The 19,861-nt window shown below is 39.6% G+C and overlaps 1 protein-coding gene across 2 annotated transcripts in view; it reads right to left on the bottom strand.

Annotated features, from left to right (window-relative positions):
- Positions 1-19,861, bottom strand: part of LOC121893985 (filamin-B) — a 74,524-nt gene that overhangs the window by 28,461 nt on the left and 26,202 nt on the right. For both annotated transcript variants that reach the window (XM_042406226.1, XM_042406227.1), the window contains exons 2-15: positions 17,171-17,280; positions 16,877-17,012; positions 15,515-15,612; positions 13,248-13,395; positions 12,639-12,757; positions 12,440-12,514; positions 12,003-12,165; positions 10,743-10,943; positions 10,504-10,641; positions 10,110-10,236; positions 7,898-8,034; positions 7,465-7,658; positions 6,460-6,573; positions 5,317-5,460 (exon numbers count right to left, since the gene is read on the bottom strand). In XM_042406226.1, the coding sequence (XP_042262160.1) occupies positions 5,317-5,460; positions 6,460-6,573; positions 7,465-7,658; positions 7,898-8,034; positions 10,110-10,236; positions 10,504-10,641; positions 10,743-10,943; positions 12,003-12,165; positions 12,440-12,514; positions 12,639-12,757; positions 13,248-13,395; positions 15,515-15,612; positions 16,877-17,012; positions 17,171-17,280 (1,904 nt within the window). The remainder of the gene's footprint in view (positions 1-5,316; positions 5,461-6,459; positions 6,574-7,464; positions 7,659-7,897; positions 8,035-10,109; positions 10,237-10,503; positions 10,642-10,742; positions 10,944-12,002; positions 12,166-12,439; positions 12,515-12,638; positions 12,758-13,247; positions 13,396-15,514; positions 15,613-16,876; positions 17,013-17,170; positions 17,281-19,861) is intronic.

The following is a 19,861-nucleotide window of genomic DNA, read 5'->3' as shown; positions in this document are numbered from 1 at the left end:
AGTTCTGGACTGCAGGTTTAACATGGTACAATTAAACAGCTTTTCCAAATGTAAAATTAAAATGATGTGTACACCAGTATTTAAGGTATGCATTTTTTATCTTGGTCAAAAAACATCACTCAGACGTTTCTTTAGTACGCCGACAAAGAGAATATGCTATGCTATGTTAGCTCACGTTCTAACTACAACTTGCTACAAACTGCACTGATAATTGATTTTGAGTCTAAACTTGATCTCAAGAGGTAAAAAGCATTCAATAACAGATCATAAGAATAGTCAGATAAAAAAACAACAAAAACAACTGACACAGAAATCCAAACTATATAACCAACATCTTTTTTGTTATTTTACAACTGTTTAGCGCAGCCGTAAATAGCAGCAATAGGTAACTGTCCCTGTGTGATGGTATCAGTAAACTAGTCTATGATGTTTTATACACAAGCTTATCAAACATCGATCTTCACTGCTATTTTTCTTTTCAAGAATAGTTTTTTTTTTTTTATTTGGTCAGCAGCAGTTATGGTTTAAAAGCAATACTTATCACTTACTCAGCACACACAGCTACAGAATGCTTTATGTACACATGTAGTGATTTATGGTCAGTGCGATGTGTGTTTAGTCAAAGTCAACTGTCTGTTTCCTGTGTTTCTGAGATCCAGAGAAACATTAAAGTCATCATATTTCTTTCAAATGAAGTAACAAAGACGAATTCTGAAGAGAGGAAGTCAGAATTTCCACTGTAGCTACTTCAGCATTTCTATTTTTGCCAAGCTTGAAACATGTTTCATTACTAATTTCTATTTTAATATTATAAGTTATATTATTATGGATCATAAAATCCATATTTCTGGTTGATCCTTTGTATTAAAATATCATATTACACCAAAATTTTAAATATGTGAAGTCCATCATCAAACTATTAAAAGATACTAATAATTTTAATAAACTACCAAAATGAAAATTAAGACATCATTAATGTTACAAAAGTCAGCAAACTCTAAAGCAAATGAACCAAACAACACAGTAAAACATTTAAATGAAACGTCAGAATTTATTTTGATACCAATTAAGTTTCCACTGAGGTTGGTTTAAATTAATGTAATTAACTTTGGATTTTAGTACAGCTGGTGATTAATGTGAGTTTCAGTCAACATGCTGGTTACAGATTTAGATTCAGTCCATTGCTGTTAGACAAAAATGCAATCATTAAGAAAATAATTTCCTAAATTGACCTTTGTAAAACTAATTCAGGAATAAAAAAAAGCTAAAAGTTTTTGCTTTAAAGTTACCCAGTGATTCAACATTTTACACAGATCAAAAGTCAATAGACTCACATGATACATGAAAAACTAGAAGCCAGACTGGAAAGTGCATAGCTGCATCTACACTGAACATTTCTTTAACTTATAAAGCTTAAATTCAGCTTTCTCATTATTTTAAGTTTGTTTATCAGCTGTCTTCCAAGTTTGTTTTTAAGAGGGTCCCCCCCAAAGTTTTATCAGTCAACCTAACTGCAGTCAAACCTCACACCATCCTCACAACCAACAAGATGATTCAAACATCCAGAGATTAACTTATTGAAGACGCAGTGACTATTCTGAGTCACTGCACAAGCTTTCCAGAACATGCTAGCATGAGTCAGCCATTGTTCAGTTAGAGACTCGGCTAAATCATCTCAGTTTGTTGTAGAGACGTATGTATTTGTATCATCAATTCCTGTTAAACAGGCTGCAGATAATGCATCTTCCGAGGAACAGATTATACTCTCGCAAAGCAGGTCAACTGCACACATTCACGTACCAAAGTCAACAAAAGTTGAACTACACATGAAAGCTCTGGACAGATTTACTTTACCTCAGTGAGTGAATCAAGTAACCATAGCAATTCCACTGCAATTAAATGATTTCACTCTGAAATTTCACTATAATAAGTTCTGGTATAACTGAGCCTGTTTGGCTGCAAAGAACAATAAACTTTTGTCCTTTTTGTCTCGGAGAGAGTGACTTGGATGGTTTTTCCTTTTTAATATCTTAGCTATTAGACAAAGCACCAACACTACAGTAAAATCTTTCTCAGCAAAAGTAACAATGTCGTTCTTTAATACATCGAACAACATCTTTAAAATCTGCAGTCATGTGATGTTTTGTGACTATAAGTAAATAAGTCAGGTTGGATCAGGTTTCCACCATGATCTTCTCCTTCCTCGCTGGCTTCTTTCCTTTCCCATTTTTAATGAAAAGGTGTCACTGCTGTATGTTCACAGCCTGACTGAGAGATGGGTGTGACTATTTACTCTCTTATTCATCTACTGTATCAACATTGAAGTTGCAGAAAGGTGCAATTGGTACCAGGCAGCCTGCAGGCTGCTGCAGCTCACAACAAGCCTGCTGAATCATCACTGTGACATCATCTCTAAACCTGGAATTATACTTAAAGACAAGTACAAACTTCCCGGGACCAGCTGAAATGATTTGTGGACCAGTACAAATGCTTTTGAACTTGTAGAAAGTCAGAACAAGTACTTTAACAAGTTTGTTCCATTGCAAAATGTTTTTCTTACTTTGAAAACTGAGAAAAGCGCTGTGCAGTATAATAAAGCCAATGGCCAGATCTTAACTCTCAAACAGTTTGATCTTATTTTTGAGCAAAAACAATGTGTAATTTTCTTGTAATTGCACAACAAAATTTTCATGTGGGAAAAAAAAACTCTTCAAAACTACATCATCATCATCATCATGTTCTAACTTTTGGACTTTGTACTTCTGTCGTCCCATCAACACAAAAAGAGGAATGCCAACTTTCGAGGCCTGACGGCATCTTAATGAATTCCTGAGCAGCACTCAGACATGTCTCCAAACATATCTAAGGCACATTGTCAGTTTCTCGTGAGACTTGTTTCCCCTGCGGGTGAAACTTTAACACTTTATGACAAACGGGGAGAAGGGAAGACAGCTGATGAACAAATTAAAACTAACAGTAATAACTACAAAAATCTACCAAACCGTGAATAAAAGAAAACAATTTTCTCCGTTCAACAGAAACAAATTTTCTTCACACAAAATATTGATCACGTGCTGTTAAAATGACAGCAGAACTTCACTTATCTGAACCTGTCATGCTTCCCAACTCAGTGTTAAACATCTGTTATTTGACTAGAACATTTGGAGCCAAATTATTTCTTTCATGACTACACCCAAATGTTTTACAACTTACAAATCTGTGTTACAAACTCATCTCTGCACAAACATGTTTATACTCTCTGATTTATTCTACTGTCAGTGCTTCAGGAGCTTCTTTTTTTACAGTCATTGCTAAAGAATTGCTGATAGGGTTCAACCAATTTAAAATCATTTATTCGATCAGAAAAGTTCAGATTAGTGAAGTTCTAGTGTATAAAGTGTTAAAAAAATTACAAAAAGCAAAGTGTGTTACAGTGCATAATCAGTGGATACAGTGCAGGATGGGTTAGTGCATGTGGTGGTTAAATAATTTTCAGTAAAAATCAACATCAAACATACCTTTAGTTAAAAAATATTTTAAAATGTATGATTAGTGAGGTTGTAAAAGACAAACCAAAGGTTGATACAGGTTAGACAGACAGGTTACAGTGTGGTTAATGAGTACGGTGATTAAACTACTACATATAAAATGCAAAAAAATAATCAAAATACAATAACGTTTGTTAAACATAGAAGTTGTAACTACTTTTTTGATCATATCAGTAAGCAATAGTGAGAGGCAGACATGTTTTTTCAGTCAACAAAAAAACTTTAGGGTGTTATTAATCGGTTAATTTCATATCAGAAGATGGTTTGAAATTAAAGTCTGGACAATTTATTAAAACGTATTTCAGTTCAGAGATTTACCACAAACTAACAATTAGCTGTCAAGTGTTCAAGCTACTATTACTGCACATAACCAACCAACCTGTGTTCAGTCAAACTGTTGTAACAAAAACGACGAAGGGCTTCATGACCTCTGTGACGACCAAACTGAAGACAACACAGTCTGAGAACTTTTTATTCTTTAAGAACTGATAATTGATGTTTCTGTCTGTTTTCTAGGCTTATCAGCTTCTTAACTAGCTAGATAGTAGCAATAGTAACTGCCCAGAAAAACATTCATTACACATCTGATTAGCAAACAAGGTAATATCTGGTAGCAGCTAATTAGTCAACATTAGTGCTGTTTTTGGCTGCTGGTTAGTTGGCGAGTTAACGGTCTGTTAATGTAACAGTTATTAGAACATTTTGGTCTGTTTTATGTTTAATTTGATGAGAAGATTTTAATCTCATGTCTGTTTGTTAAATCCAGAGCTGGAGCCAGGACGTGGCTAGCTTAGCTTAGCATAAAATTTTACCAGTAACACCTTTGTATCTTATTTTGTTTAAGCCGTACACAAACAGTATAAAAACATATTTTTGCTTTTAAAGGACAGTTATGTGCTAGAACTATTTCTTGACAAACAACAGTGTATCCCTCCACCAAGCACTTCTGTGCAGAGTCTCCTGCTAAGTTGCTAGATACAGTGGGTGAGCACCATAGACTGTATATAAAAAGATGGACATCTTGACAGCTCCCCAAAAGTGAAGCCAAAACATCTCGATCACCCATTGGCTGCAGTATAGGTCATAAGTCCCGCCCTCCATGTTAGCAGAGCGAACATGAGCCAAACCAAAAAAAAAAAATCACATCAAATAAATGTTTCCCAAAGATGCATAAGTTCTCATTATGCTGATATTCCAAGTGCTCATTTTTCTGATAAGTTTGTTTTTAAATTAAGTTATTTGACGATATAAAAGGGGGCCGCCGCCCGACTCTACTGCACAGACTCTGGCTCCAAATGATGTCATACAAGCAAGATGGCAGCTAGGGAAAGGAGATATTTAGGCTTCACTTTTGCACGGCGGTAGGAAGTGGAGACACGTCGTCCATATTTATATACAGTCAATGGTGAGAACAGGTTTTGGTTTTGATCTGTGTGCAGGCACGACTAAAGACTTCAGGAAGCTGCACGCAGTCATTTCAGTCGACTGTTGTTCAACAAGAAATTTTTCGAGGACATAACTAAAAGCCGTACCTCTCCTCGGTGTATGTAGTGATGATTATCAGAGGCTTCTTAGTTTTACTGCTTGCGCCTGTATATTTTGACTGGACCGTCTCGACATTTTTCTTAGGAACAGTCGGCTCTGACTGGACAAACTCGACCGAAGGCTCTGAATTGACAACCGTGGTGCTTTCGGACTTAATCGGATCCTCAGATTTGGGAGGGTTGTCACCTCCTGTTGTAACGGGGTGCTGTGATTGGCTGCTTACCCTGAAGGGGCTGTTGGCGATGCTGACTCCTCCCCAGGCGATGGCCACGGTGTGTTTGAGAGGGCTGGAGGGTGTGTAGGAGCAGGAGTACAGCCCGTTACCTTTACTCCTCACCTTCACCTCCACAGGAAGTCCCTCTGCGTCCTGACAGACAGGAAGACAAGACAGACGGTTTAAGCTATAAATATTTCATCAAATCAGACCCTGTTTTTGAGACTATTTATGGTCTTTATAGCCATTTAATTACATTCTGTAACTATCTCTCTATATATAATAGTCCACAGGGTCTGCCACATTCCAGCACTGGATTAAAATTACTTTCACATTTTTATTAATTTATTTTGTTTGTTTATTTAACACGGACCATGCAGATAAACGTGGTTACATACAGATAAGCAATGCAACAGATGTAATGTATACGGAGCATCTAGCTGAAGCTGAATTTGCAGCCCCACATGCACGAGGGATTTACAGGAAATGATGCAGGATGAAGCTAATTATATAAATCATGTAAGCATGACTGTTTTTAATTTTATCACAAGATGGTTCGAGACTTCACACGTGAAACAAAAACACAGTCGTTGTGTTGTTCTTTGTAGTTACTGTTGCGTGACTTTGATGTTTGACTTGGATGAAAAGGAGACGTACGGTGCTGAGTGAGGCCGACAACTGCGGAACATCTGTATCTGTAGCATGTTTGATGGATATTATTTTCTGCTTTAGAACATAATCCACAATAAAGCAGTCGGCAAATTGACTGTTGTCTGTCTCTCTCTTTTTATCTCAGTCACCAATGCTCACAACTCATCCGTTATCTGATCATCACTTGTCAATACGTCCCTTGAAAAGCGGAACATCCTGTTTTATGCGGTGATCATCAAATACTGATCATCATTTCTGAAATTCCATTTACTAAATGATCACTAAATCAAAAAAATATTGAGAGATTAATCTATAATGTAAATAATCTTACTAGCAAACCTGACATATAATTGTTAGCATTATTACAAAAAGCTGTCTGCTGTAAACGAGACACACACACACACAAGATAATCTACATGTGCATCATCAAACACATCCAGAGAATCAAACCTTTGTTGATTTTAAAGGCGCGTGTGTGTCTGTATTGAGTCTGTATCTTACCTGAGCCATGATCTTCAGAGGTCCTTTCCCAGCATCCTTAGCGTTGACAGTGAACTCAGCGGGCTGGCTGACCAGACAGCCGGTCTTCTCAAGCCCCGGCCCGGAAGCCTGGACCTGCGACCACAAAACCAGTGAAATTCAAATCTCAGTGCTGGAACCAGTGTTGTGTCTAAATCAAAGCTGCAACAATTAATCGATTAATCAGTTAGCCAATGGATTAAACTCTAGCTGGTGTCAGCTTCTCAAATGTGATTTAATGATTTACTTTGTCATACATGATGTTAGAGTCAATATCTTCAAGCATTTCTCACAATTTTTTGACATTTTTCAGGTTAATCGAGAAAACAATTAGCAGATGAATCGATAATGAGAATTATCGTTAGTTGCAGCCGTCGTCTAAATAGTTAATTTCAGTATACAATGAAGAACTAAATTCACATAATTTTCCAATTTAGCATTTCAATGCTTATATCTAAACACATCTAGAGCTGTAACAGTTAGTCAATTAATCAACTAGTTGATCAAAAAGAAATTAATCAGCAACTGTTTTGATAATCAACTAATCATTCAAGTCATTTTTTAAGCACAAATGATGATTTGAAGTTTTTAAATGTGAGAATTTGCTTCTTTTTCAAAAATTATAGTTAATTGAATATTTTTGGACTGTATAGGATATTGTGATACAACATTTTTCACTTTTTACTGATGTTTTATGGACCAAACCATGAGTGTTTGCTCATGGGGGGAATTGTTGGGTCTAAAGAGTACGGTCTAGACCTGCTCTGTGTGAAAAGTGCCCTGAGATGACTTTTGTTGTGATTTGGCGCTAAATAAATAAAACTGAATTGAATTGAAAACGATTAATCGAGAAAATGACTGACAGATTAATCAATTATGAAAATAATCATTAGTTCCTACACAGAACCATATTTCATTGTAAGTATATAAGTATAAGAAGAAACTGGTAACTGAAACTGAAGTCTGGGCTCTTTGTGTCTTGCTGACCTTTTCCAGGTTGTTGTCATGGTTGTCGGGGACGATGCAGGCCATGAAGGGGCTGTGTTCGATGTCCTCTTCGTCGCAGGTCACGTGCACGGCGTATTCGCCTGGCTCCGTCGGCCAGTAACGGACGTCACATGACCCGTCGTTCTGGTCCTCGCACTCGATTTTAGCCTGAGAAGGTCCCTCGATGGCAAAACCTGAAGACACAGCAGGTCAGATGTGACAAGATTCAGCTGGAATATGAAGTAGACCTTATTAAACCTTATTTTTCAGCAGCTACTGGATCAAAACCATTAGGTTGATGATCACACAATTTGATATCAGTGAGAGTTAAACAGGGATGTCTCTATCAGAGTCGACAGCAGACGACAAATATCAGCTTGATAAATACTGTTAAACCACAAATAAACTTGATATGAAGAAATCAGAGACTCACCCAGCACTCCGACATCAGTGCCGACAGACTCCACTACAAAGGCGGCAGGTTTACCCACAATGCCTCCCTCCAGGCCAGGACCCCAGGCCCTGATCTGCTGAGACCCCGCCTCCGGACCCACCGACACTTCAAATGGACTGAAACAAAAGAAGCGAGAGCAAATCAGTAAAATCTTACTGCTTTGTTGCTGTTCTGTCTGCAATGTGGAAACATATGTATAAAAAACGGTGTGTGTGTGTGTGTGTGTGTGTGTGTGTGTGTATATATATGAGAGAAGAAGGGTAACAGACGTCACACAGCATGAGCTAACCCATGAGGCTGTCAACACACGTACATACAAACATATAAATTAACAACCTCAGTGCCTCACGGAGCTGTAATCCAATCCTCAGCAGTTACTGGCTGTATATATAAATATATATATATACTTATTTCTCTGTGTGTGTGTGTGTGTGTGTGTGTGTGTGAACGGTTAAAGTGTGTGATTCTTCATGTGTGTCGCTCTCGGATGGAAACTGGCTTCACACTAAATAAAACTCTGTAGGGATTTACTGTCTGTCATTACGTACCACATACAGATTTTTTTTCCTCCCCTTTACGTTTTTTCACAATTTGTCCCAAAATACACGTCTCCACTGCCTCCACCTCATGCTGCTACTACTATTAATATATCTAATTATAATTAATCATAATTATTTGTATAATTCAAACACAGATTGTTGGTCAAAATAGTAATAACTGAAAAAATAAATACAAATTTGTATCTAAAGTAGGTTTCTGCAGTGATAGCGCCCCCTGTATTGATGTTCTCAACTGGGTGTTTACATTAAATTTTTAGTACCGACTATGAATGTTGTGTACTCTAATTTGATTGGTGCAACATCTGTGTGTGGACGAGCACTTAAAATGGTTTGTTATATGACTTCACTTCAAGCCTAACGGGCAGTTCTGAGCACTTTGATGAATACTGTAGGTCTGAACCAGCTGGAGGTCGACGTTGTCGTCCCCGTCTGTAATTTCAGCGCTCTGTATGTTACTCTCTGTCCTGATTTCAATTACTTGACAACATATAGAGTATAGAATAGTAAAAGTATAGAAAAGTATATAAAATATCCACAAAAGCAGCTGCAGTATCATTAAAGTTTATTTCCTCGCACAAAAAGAAAGAATTTAAATTGCAGTTCAACTCTCTGACTCTTTGCTCAGTAGAAACCTAGAACATGATTCTTGTGTGTAACATTAGCCCGATGAGCTAAGAGTCAGCACTGGATGAAATAAAACAGAAACCTGCTGAAGGAGAGCTTCTCAAAATCCCCAAAGTTTTGAAGATGGCTTTTTTTTTTCATTGTGGGAACATTTATGATTCAGAATGTGATGCTGCCTGTACATGTTTCTGCTCCGGATTATGACTGAACCATGTTCAGTCACGGCAAACACTCTTTATTTCTCTGTCTGCTTTTCAGCAATCACATGTTGTTCTCGGTCTCTAATTATCATTATTTGATTAAGTATTTACCCTCCGTGCACAACTTCTGATGCATGTTCTGTTTGTCTGAGCGGGGCTACTCATCAGTATTTTAAAAATGACCTCACCGGACCAATTTGTCTTGCTGCCAAAAATCCCTCAGTTGGCTTCTTTTCCCAACTGGATGGCTGCACAGAAATGTGGGGAACTCCCCGCGGCAATACTATAACTAATATCCACACAACAAAACCCACAATCTGCTTAATCTGAGAGGTGACAAAGAGAACAAGAGGCCCAGACTTTAAGTCTTGGTTTCCCTGCGGATCCAACCATTCAGATCAGATGAGGTAATGTGTTGAGGTAATGCATTGAATCACACACATACACACGCACTAACCCCTTTTTATATAGAGATCCCATAATATTGCCATAAAGAAGAGCCGTCATTATGTCGGCTTGTTTTTTTGGTTTTCTTACACTACAAAGCTGACATAATGCTGCTCTCGTGTGTGATTTTAGATCGCGTTCTGGAAGCAGAGGAGTGACATGTAACACAACACTGTCGGTGTCCAGTGTGTATAGTCCCATCATGTCGGCTGTCCCTTTTTACACAGACGTCGATCCGGCAATGTGACCACCTCCGCTGCCTCTCCATTCTTTGTTCATATGTTTTATACAGAACGGCGAGGCGGGATAACAGCGCAACATTCCCGCCTTGAACAGGCTGTGTAAACAGGGTTTGCTCACCTCTTTGGGATGTGCTGACCCCCCCAGGTGATGGAGACGGTGTATTTGCCAGGACTGCTGGGGTAATACTCATAGGAGAACACACTGTCCTGACTGGAGATCTGCTTCAACGGCTCCTCGATACCCTCTGAAAAAACACACACACACGCAGATCAAACAGAGAAATCAGCACTTAGATCTCAGTTAAAAGAACATTCTGACATTTTGAAAATATTCTTAGTTGCCGTCAAATGCACAAGACCAAGGTCACGTAACAGGCAAAGGTAAACGAGGTAAGAGTTGTGCTACAGTCGTAAGCTTCTTCACCGGCACTGAACACCAGACCCGATGATCAGATGTCATTGTCCAGGGGGAAATCTTGTATTAAAGCCTCTACAGTGTGAATCCTACTCACTGGGTCCTTTGACGAGCACCTTCAGGTCTCCACTGCCGGCGTTCCTGGTATCCACCTTGAAGTCTCCGACCTGTTTCACCCTCATCCCCGACGGCTGCAGACCACGTCCTGTCGCCCTGCAGGCCCCCGGCATACAGGCTGGACGGGTGAAAGAGAAAAACACACATGGAAGTATGATGGGATGTTTTACGGTGCGTTCAAGATCGCCGTGCTGTCTGTTGAGATTTATTTGAACTCACCAGGCCCCACATCGACAACGAAGGGGCTCTTGGGGACCGCCACCCCTCCGAAGGAGACAGTGATGGTGTGCGGGCCAGTCTGGATGGGCCGGTAGGTGCAGCGGTACACGCTGTCGCCCTTATCCTCCATCATCACCTCCACGCTGTTCTCACGGCCCTGCGGGTCTCTGATCATGGAAGTCACGTCTCCTGTACCGGCTCCTACAGAGGAAGAGGAAACTTTATTCAACAAGTCGGTCTTGGTGATGGAACTTCAGTCAGTGCTTATGGGGAACAGGAAAGAATAAATCTTTTAAATGTGGACGCAGTAATAACATCGCTCAAGCTGAAAATATGCTAATAAATTGAGAAAAAGTGTGTTTCACTTTATGAACTCAACTCTTCATTTGAAAGAGAGATGTTGTGTCATTTCTTCTTTTAAAAGTTATTTAATCTCACTTTAAATGTCCATTCAAAGCTACCAGATGTTCATCCGTTGGTTATACAGTCTATTCAGTATACTGGGAGGTAGGACAGTAGCGTATCCTGATGTGTGTCAAGATGCCACTGGTGTGTCTGTTTAAATAGGATGCACTCCAAAATCCAACCAGTATAATGCTGGTTTGTGCTGGATGGGCGTGACTTTCACTCCATTTGAATCCAGCACATAAAACGTCACTTATGCCGACCTGATTCATCATCTCTGTGCGACACGTTAACAAAACACTACATGTACCGACAACATCACATATAACACAGACTACTGAAAACATTTTTTTTACACAGCTTGTCATAATAAAAATGTTCTGACGTGGTTTTGCCAACACTTACAAGCTGTAAAAAGATAAAAGTTTATACAGCATTTCTGCCACCTGCTGCTGTTTAATTATCAGCTAATAAAGATTCAACATGATACCTACCATCTGACGCCTGCACTCCATTCGACCGTGTTTCTCCACCCTTACCGCTACCTTAACAACAGCCTGCACAACCAAATGGAGCGCAGCCATAGAAAACAATGAGTGTGGGCGTTTGCTGCCTGTACGTGTTGCCCTTTATACTACCACACTACTATCAGCTTTAACACTCTTATAGATGGTTTATAGTTTGTGATTGCTCTGCTCGACATTTATTTATTTATTTATTACCATTATCAGAGCCATGACATCATATCTTGTCTCGGAGTCGAGTGATGTGGCACTTTCGTTTGACAGAAGATGATAATTTGACCATAACTACAAACATATCTGTTTTTTCTCTGGTTTCTGCCATTTCTCTGACCTGCAGTGTAGATGTCAAAGTAGGTGGGTTTGTTGGCGATGTTGCCCACAGGTTCGATTCCCGGGCCTTTGACCGTGACCTTGGTGGCGTCTCCCAGAGCCTTATCTACATTCACCTCAAACGGACTCTTGGGAATCTGCTGGCCTGCAAACAACACTGTCACCTAGGAAACAAAAACAACAGTTACTCAGAACTTCAAAGGCAATAAATTAGAAACTCTTTTTTTTTTTTTTTTTTTTTTTTTTTTTTCAATCTCAAGAGAATTTCAAGGGATTTTAGGATGCAGGATTTAAATTCAGAAAACAGCTTGGAATGTGGATATGGATTCCAGGTCTTAAAGTCTTAAAGAACTCCTCTCAAATTGCATCTGAAATGCATTTATTTTAGTATTTTATTCATGGTTACATGTTTACAGAAAAATAAGAACAGACTCTTACTTTGTGAGGTCCCATGACTTGAGGAATGTAGGTGACGCTGAACGTCTTCTTGCCCTCATTAGGCTCCGCCTTCAGCTGATCAACACAACACACAAAACAGATGTCAAACAGATTTGTCATGTGCCAGTTTGAGACCATGGATCATTACAGAGGAGGAGGAGGAGGAGGAGGAGGAGGAGAAGGAGGAGAAGGTGTTTACCTCCTCTCTGGTGCCATCAGGATGGTCCAGGTAGACGGTGACCTGACCCTGACCTGCACTGAATGTGTCCACTGTGAACACAGCAGGACGCAGCACCCTGTTCCCTGTCGGTTCGATACCTACAGATGAAGGAAATCAACAGATACAGTTTAAAAAAAACAACAACTTTTTAACAGTTTCAACTCACTGAAATGAATGAGGGAGCTGTGTTTTTTTTTTTTTTTACGCAGTGCTGATGTTGGTCTGAACGCGGCCCGTTTCCAGGTATTTCCTCCTCAGGGTTACAGTCCAAGTTGGAGGACGAATGTCGACCTCATCAGTCTGCGTGTGTGTGTGTGTGTGTGTGTGTGTGTGTGTATCAGATATGAGTTCATTCCATTGTTCAGACTAACAGCTGCTCACTTCCTCTCTTTGTCAGACAGACCAATGTTTCCAGTGTTCCCATTAGCCGACACACACTGGGAGGAAGAGGTCATAAACATAGAAGCTCCTGTGGTATTCAATCATCAACCAGATGGCCTTTAAGAAAGTGTTTCCCGAACTAATTTAAAACCTATGGAAAAGTATGTGTGTGTGTGTGTGTGTGTGTGTGTGTGTGTGTGTGTGTACCTGGTCCATATGCTCGGGCCTTCTTGGGGTTGAGTTTGGGTTTCAGTGGAGCTCCGGGCTTCAGTTTGGCTTTGGGGAACTGAGACAGGTAGGTCATCACCGACTGCTCGTCCACACTGGGATCAATGATCTCCTCTGGAGCGATCACCTGCACACACACACACACACACACACACACACACACACACACACACACACACAGTTCAGGTTTGTTTAATTGTCATCCAATAATATTTGAAGAACAACATCTCATTCTGCTGTGTGTGTATTTTTACAGAGGCCCAGGTAATGATAAAAATAAATAAAATAAAAATAAAAACACAGGACACTAAAACATCTAAAGTGTGCGGTGCATACAGTAAATAATTACAAGTCATAAATAAATATTCCTAGCGAGCAAGCAAGCAGAATTGGCTCAGCTGCTGATTTTGTGTGGCGTGCCACATCATCGGTGAACCGCCTGTGGGTAAAGTCTGGCACACAGCAGGAAAACCACATTCTGGCTTGCTGCACTTGAGCCAGAAAACTGTTTTTTGACTTAATGCCACGAGAGAACCTGAGATGCCTTTATGTGCTTCCTGACTACACTCAGAGTAAGATACAAACATAAAATGAGAGGTTTCATTAATTAGTAGTAATGATGATAAAAAATTACTGACATCAAACAGAACATGTTTTTTGTGTCCTCTCAGGCTAAATTATCTCTAACAAGATGTACAACTGTCTATACTTTGCAGTCTCAGCTTCACAGGTACACCTGCACAGGACTGTCCTTATGGTTCTGGTTCTGGTTCTTAAAAAGGATTTGTCTCAGTGGATTTAATAGGTCAGCCATTTACATGCCTGATAGCAAAGCAGCGAGCGAACACAGGGCACCTATTTACACATTTGTTCCTCCAACCCGAATGGATTACATATACTTTATATCTGTATCTGTAAAAAGACATCAGAAAATATCCAAACTGTAGATAAATCTAAGAGATAATTCTTCATGGACGAATCAGTAGGAGGGGTGTCCACATAATTTTGGCCATATAGTGTATAATGACTAAGACTCTTTTGAAAAAGGGGGGTGACATAAGTGAGAAAGTATCTGAGCATTTAGAAGGTGCAAGCCCTCTGTGATTGTTTACATATAATAGGATTAACTAGTAATAGTGACCGCTCGGGGGGGAAAAAAAGTGAAGTGACCAAACTGAGCTCACAGATCATAGCTGAGGCATGACGTGGAGGATGATGAGTGATGGATTTAAGGAGGAAATGTGGTTATGAATGAACTCTGACAACAACTGACGGTCTCTCGGTTCAGTCCAGGACAGTGAACTGGTGTCACACTGGTGTAATTTACAGTCACTGCTCTTTTCTTTTCCTTCTGCTCACGTCAAGTCTTTCTGCTTCACATGCTCTTCTGATAGTGATAAAAACTGATATAAATACCGCACCAATTATTTCCTGGGAATAGTCGTTTGTTACATAACTCATTAAAAAGAACGTTTCCGTTTCAGCTCGCAAATCTGCGGGGCTGCATCCTCTTGGCTTGAGACGAAAAAGTGAGTAAAAAACAAACTCAGGTTTGAGCGAGTTTCCTCTGCTGCTGAACAATCAGGAAACCAAACAACGTCTGGGTGAGATGCTGCCGATGACCTTTGACCTCTGCCTCTATTGGGCTGCGTGATACTGAGAAAATACAGGATGTGCGAAATGTTTGTTGGATATCGCCAAGGTGATAAAAGATGTGAAGCGAGCATTTAAATGTCACCGGATCTGTCTAAATAATACAGAGAGGTGAAATCCGTCCCCCTTCCGCTGGACCACCATGGGACCTTATTTAGGAAAAGATATGCACGTTAGTCAACAGCGAGGACTCGATTCTGTTTGATTTGTTTGATCTGGTAAGATACATTTATGTGTGTCAAGGTGACGGCCATGTTGGCGTTGGTGATGTATATTGTGCAAGACGAGGAGATGTAGTTCACTGAGCGGTTTCACGCAAAATTAAATGGTGCTAAACTATTTTTACACTTTTAAAACAGGGAACTTTTTGTAGTGATATAAATTGACAAACATGTGTGTAATTAATGGCACATTGCAGACGGGATCAAAATATTATTTGTCTCTCACTGTTGAGTACCATACATATTTTTTCCAAAATAAGGTCCCATGATGGACAGCAGAAGGGGAGGGACTTAGACTCTCTATTAGACATTAGCACTGTTAGCAAGCTGGGCTTCAGCAAACACTAATGTATGCATCGGAGGGAATCTAACCTGCGGGATGCCCAGCCAGTCGTCAGCCAGCTGCATGGCTTCAGTGGCGTTCTCCACTGGTTTCACCGGATCCCAGGTCTCCCAGTCTGGACACAGACCTGCAAACGACAGAAAAAAACATGGTAAACAACAACAACATACACACAACAGTATGAGCTCTGCTGGGAAAATACCAAAACAATGAGCTCAAGTTCTGTTTATGCACATGATCAAAAAACACAATATGTAGTGATAAACAAGACCACACCTCGTTTTTAATGTACTTAACCAGAAACCATTTCTTAAAGAAAGAAAAAAAACAACTTAATTAGTTTCAGGGCTTATAGGGTCATATTTTATCCAGTCAGTTAATGTTAATCCAGTTACAGCCCACAGTCTTCCCTCACTTATCCTGACAAAGCTCTAACATATGTGAACAGATAATCGACAGTTCTCTTGTTCCCTCAGGCGTAAATATGAACCTTTTTCATCACCAATCACATCATCTTTGGCCTTTGATTCGTATTTTCATTCTGGAAAACATGGTGGCAGTTAAGAAAATACACTTGATTTGGTACTTCTAAATAATAAAACTAATGCAGTCTAAAGGCTCTTATACGCTGTGTGAGATATTACAGGCTCATCGCAGGTCACACTGTGCGAGACAGATCCAATAAAATCTCGGATGTCATCTGTGTCAGACTGTAAGATATCCGTTTCATTAAAAAAAAAAAAGACGTTTGGCATAGATATTTACACGCCAATGTGGTATCTGTGTGTGTTTGTCTATATGTACTTAAAATACCAGTTTATTCTGTGTCATTTCATGCTGTATTCTGATTTATGTCCGTCTCATTTAGATCAATAAAGATGAACAAATATTAGAAACACTTCTCAGCGTTCTGCAATATAATTAAACAGCACCATAAACTACAGCCTCCAAAATCTAAATAAGTTATTTTAACTTTCTGCTTTTAAAATACTTTTATCTTGGGTGGACCTACAGTGATAAACCTGACTGATTGAGTGTCACATGTTTCCTGCCTGAATCATCAACATAAATCAGTTTCTTAATAAAACTGATGCAAGACGACGACCACGCAGGATGACAACACCTCGTTTTCATGATAATCCATTCTTACTCATTCTTTGATAGATGACAAATCACAACATCATCTTCACACTCCCATAGTTCATGGTACAGTATAAACAGAAGGGTTGAGTCAAGATCAACTGGAGACCAGTTGTCTGACTCTCTGGTTCTTTTAAATATTTCCAGATCAATACTGTTATATTAATAGAAAACACTGTATGTAATAATATTTTGGCCTCACATACAACTCTACGGCCTTGTACACACACACACACACACATACGGCATACCTGGCGCACAGCTGTCCACCAGTGCTCCCAGTGCCCTGCCGTTACTCCAGTCCTGGCTGAAGTTGGTGATTGGCAGATCAGGGACTTTGTGTTGGATCCAGCCCAGCAGACGCTGTTTAGGTGTCTTTGACTCTGACTGAACACAAAAGCACAAACGTGGTCAGTCACGTCCTGACAGGCGTCAGTATTTGTGTATTTACTTGTGTATTTATTTTTTGCTTCATTTTCTCTTTTATTTTGAAATCAGGTTTCATCACTTTGTGTCTATTTTGTCAGAAATAGGACAGAAGTTACCTCTTCATCCTCGCCCTCCCACACTGGCATGGAGATGGAGTAGTGCAGGATCAGAGTCCAGATCAGACCCAGGATCAGTTTCAGGTTCCCGTCCACGATGGCTTTAGAGTCTGAAGGAGAGAAACAGACAGATCTGAAGTCAGATTCACATCCTGGTCTGGAGACAGAACCATGCTGCTTGTGGGTGATCTGGGTTGATGACTAATACATCAACAACTAAACCGCAATAACAACAACAACAACACCAACAACACCACAACCACATTACCAGAAAGCTAAAGAAAAACAAACTGATTATTCGATTATCATCACCAATTATTGATGTAGTAATTATTAAAGAAAACAGGTCAAAATGTAATAATCAATGCCCTCTCTCCTTTATTTTTTTATTTTGATAATCGATAAATCGTTTAGAGTCATTTTATTTGTCATAAAATGATAAAACAATCTGGTTACAGATTCTTAACTGTGAATATTTTCTGGTTTCTTTAGTCCTCCATGATCGTAAACTGAATATCTTTGGGTTCTGGACTGGATGTTCAGGATGTTTTAGGGTGCATCATGGGATTTGGGACATTTTTTGCTATTTCCTGACATTTTATAGACGAAACAAGTCATTAACTAATCACGAAAATAAAGGACAGATTAATCTATAAACAGATTAATCTCTAAAGAAAACAGTCACTAGCTGCAGCCCCACTCACTGTACCAGCTGGTACCTCATACCAGTTAACACACACACACACACACACACACACACACACACAGGAGGCAATACTAGCTAATCTTTGGCTGCAGCACACAGAGTTCGGAGTGAAGCAGACAAAACATTCCAGTCATTTTTAATCTCTCTGTCTCCATTTCTCTCTCCCATAATAACAAGCTTGTTAAAATGTTTGTGGTGTATTTTTTTTTGTTTTTTGTCCTCCATAAACAACTGAACGGGGGGTCACATAAAAGAAAGACTACTGCTGGACGGAAAAGTTCCTTTAAGTCTTACAGAGTAAAAAGTAATAACTAACACGAAATGAGGTTACAGGTTATCAGTCCACGTCAATAAACTCCTACATCCTATAAATAGTGCACAAAATCCACTTTTAGAGTCTGTCTCCCCCAAATAGGAAAAGAAAGGGTCCCATATTTTGTAGATCTGAAATGGCTTGTCCTTCTAGAAAACACTTACGGCCTCCATCAGTGTTAATTCCAGGGTAGATCCGCTGTGTTATGATGTTTCTAGTGTTTTTGATTTGAGCAGCGATGTATACAGTTCGCTCAGTAATTTTTGTATTAAAAAATACAAAGTAATAGTTTGTTCAGTCAGTAATTTTACTATATCGTAGTAATTCAGAAAAGTTTGTTGATTATAGCAATTACACTGTTTACCATGATACTTTTGGCCACAATCGTAAAAAAATCATAGCATGAAATTTTAATACAGGGATATCCCTAACCACTAGTATGATTATATGTTGCATAGATTCGCTCCAAATCGGTCGTCTTTATGTACTTCCTGTAAAGAAAAATGCATGAAATCGATTTCCTTGCCAGATGGTTAATTAGTTGGTTACTAGATGACCTCACTCCTTAAACACACGGCCTTTGCGGTGTGTTTTTTTCCCCCCTGAAGCTTAATAACTCTAATATTAGATTTCATAAGTTTCATAAAAAGCTCTCTTTATTTCAGGTGAGGCGGGGCACCTCCACTACAAAATCTGCGGGACACTCTGCATGGTTCTGTTTATGTATTTAACACATGTAGGAATAAACAAGGCTATATATCTGCATCCGTTGCCTCTCTACACGTCTGTAGTGAACACAGTCAATTTAATAGGAATATAATTCTATAACAGTACTCGCTGCAACATTCACACCTTCAAAGTTACCACATATGTTTGTCTCTGCTCGCTTATGTAACCGTGTTGCTGCAAGCTGACTTTCCACACAGCGTATTAAGTGTGTTCAGCAGATATGAGCCATGTATGCACAGTGTGTGTGTGTGTGTGTGTGTGTGTGTGTGTGTGTGTGTGTGTGTGTGTGTGTGTGTGTGAAATCCATCTGGTGAAGCTTAAGGTCTGTTGCACTGTCGGCAGACCAGCTGTGATCCAAACATGTTTCAGCAGCTCTGGTTTAGGTGAGGCTGCTGCCTCACCCAAAAATGACACATCACTGAAATGACTGAGGGTATTCTTCAACATAGTCAAACACACACAGGAGGGGTTGCAACATCCTGCTTTCTACATTCCTAATTTCTCCCTCTTTTACCAACTCAACACACTCATTTATCTCTTTGCCTTTTCTCTCGCTCTCTTATCTCTCCTAAAAACCCCTATCACACTCTCCACCTGTTTGTTTGTATTACGTCTCGTTTCTCTCCAATCTCTCTCTGCGGTTTCTCCCTCCGTTTCTTCCCTCCTTTCTTTTCCGTCTGAGGTCGTCCAGCCACACCTTTTTAAGTGTGTGTGTGTGTGCGCCGCCTCTCTAGCAAACATCCTGTCAGTGAGTAGGACAAGTCGGTGGCCTTTACCCTCCACACACACACACACACACACACACACACACACAGAGCTCCACCCATAGCTGAGCTCACTCACTCAGCTTAACGCTAATCAGTCACACTAAATGGGACACTTTCTTCATTGAAACCAGGTGAAGAACTAATAAAACATTTATGACGTGTTAGTTTAGTTAATG

Source organism: Thunnus maccoyii, chromosome 3, assembly GCF_910596095.1.
Source record: "Thunnus maccoyii chromosome 3, fThuMac1.1, whole genome shotgun sequence".
Lineage (NCBI taxonomy): Eukaryota > Metazoa > Chordata > Actinopteri > Scombriformes > Scombridae > Thunnus > Thunnus maccoyii.
The sequence above is the reverse complement of the archived record's forward strand: the minus strand, read 5'-3'. Positions and strand labels throughout refer to the sequence as shown.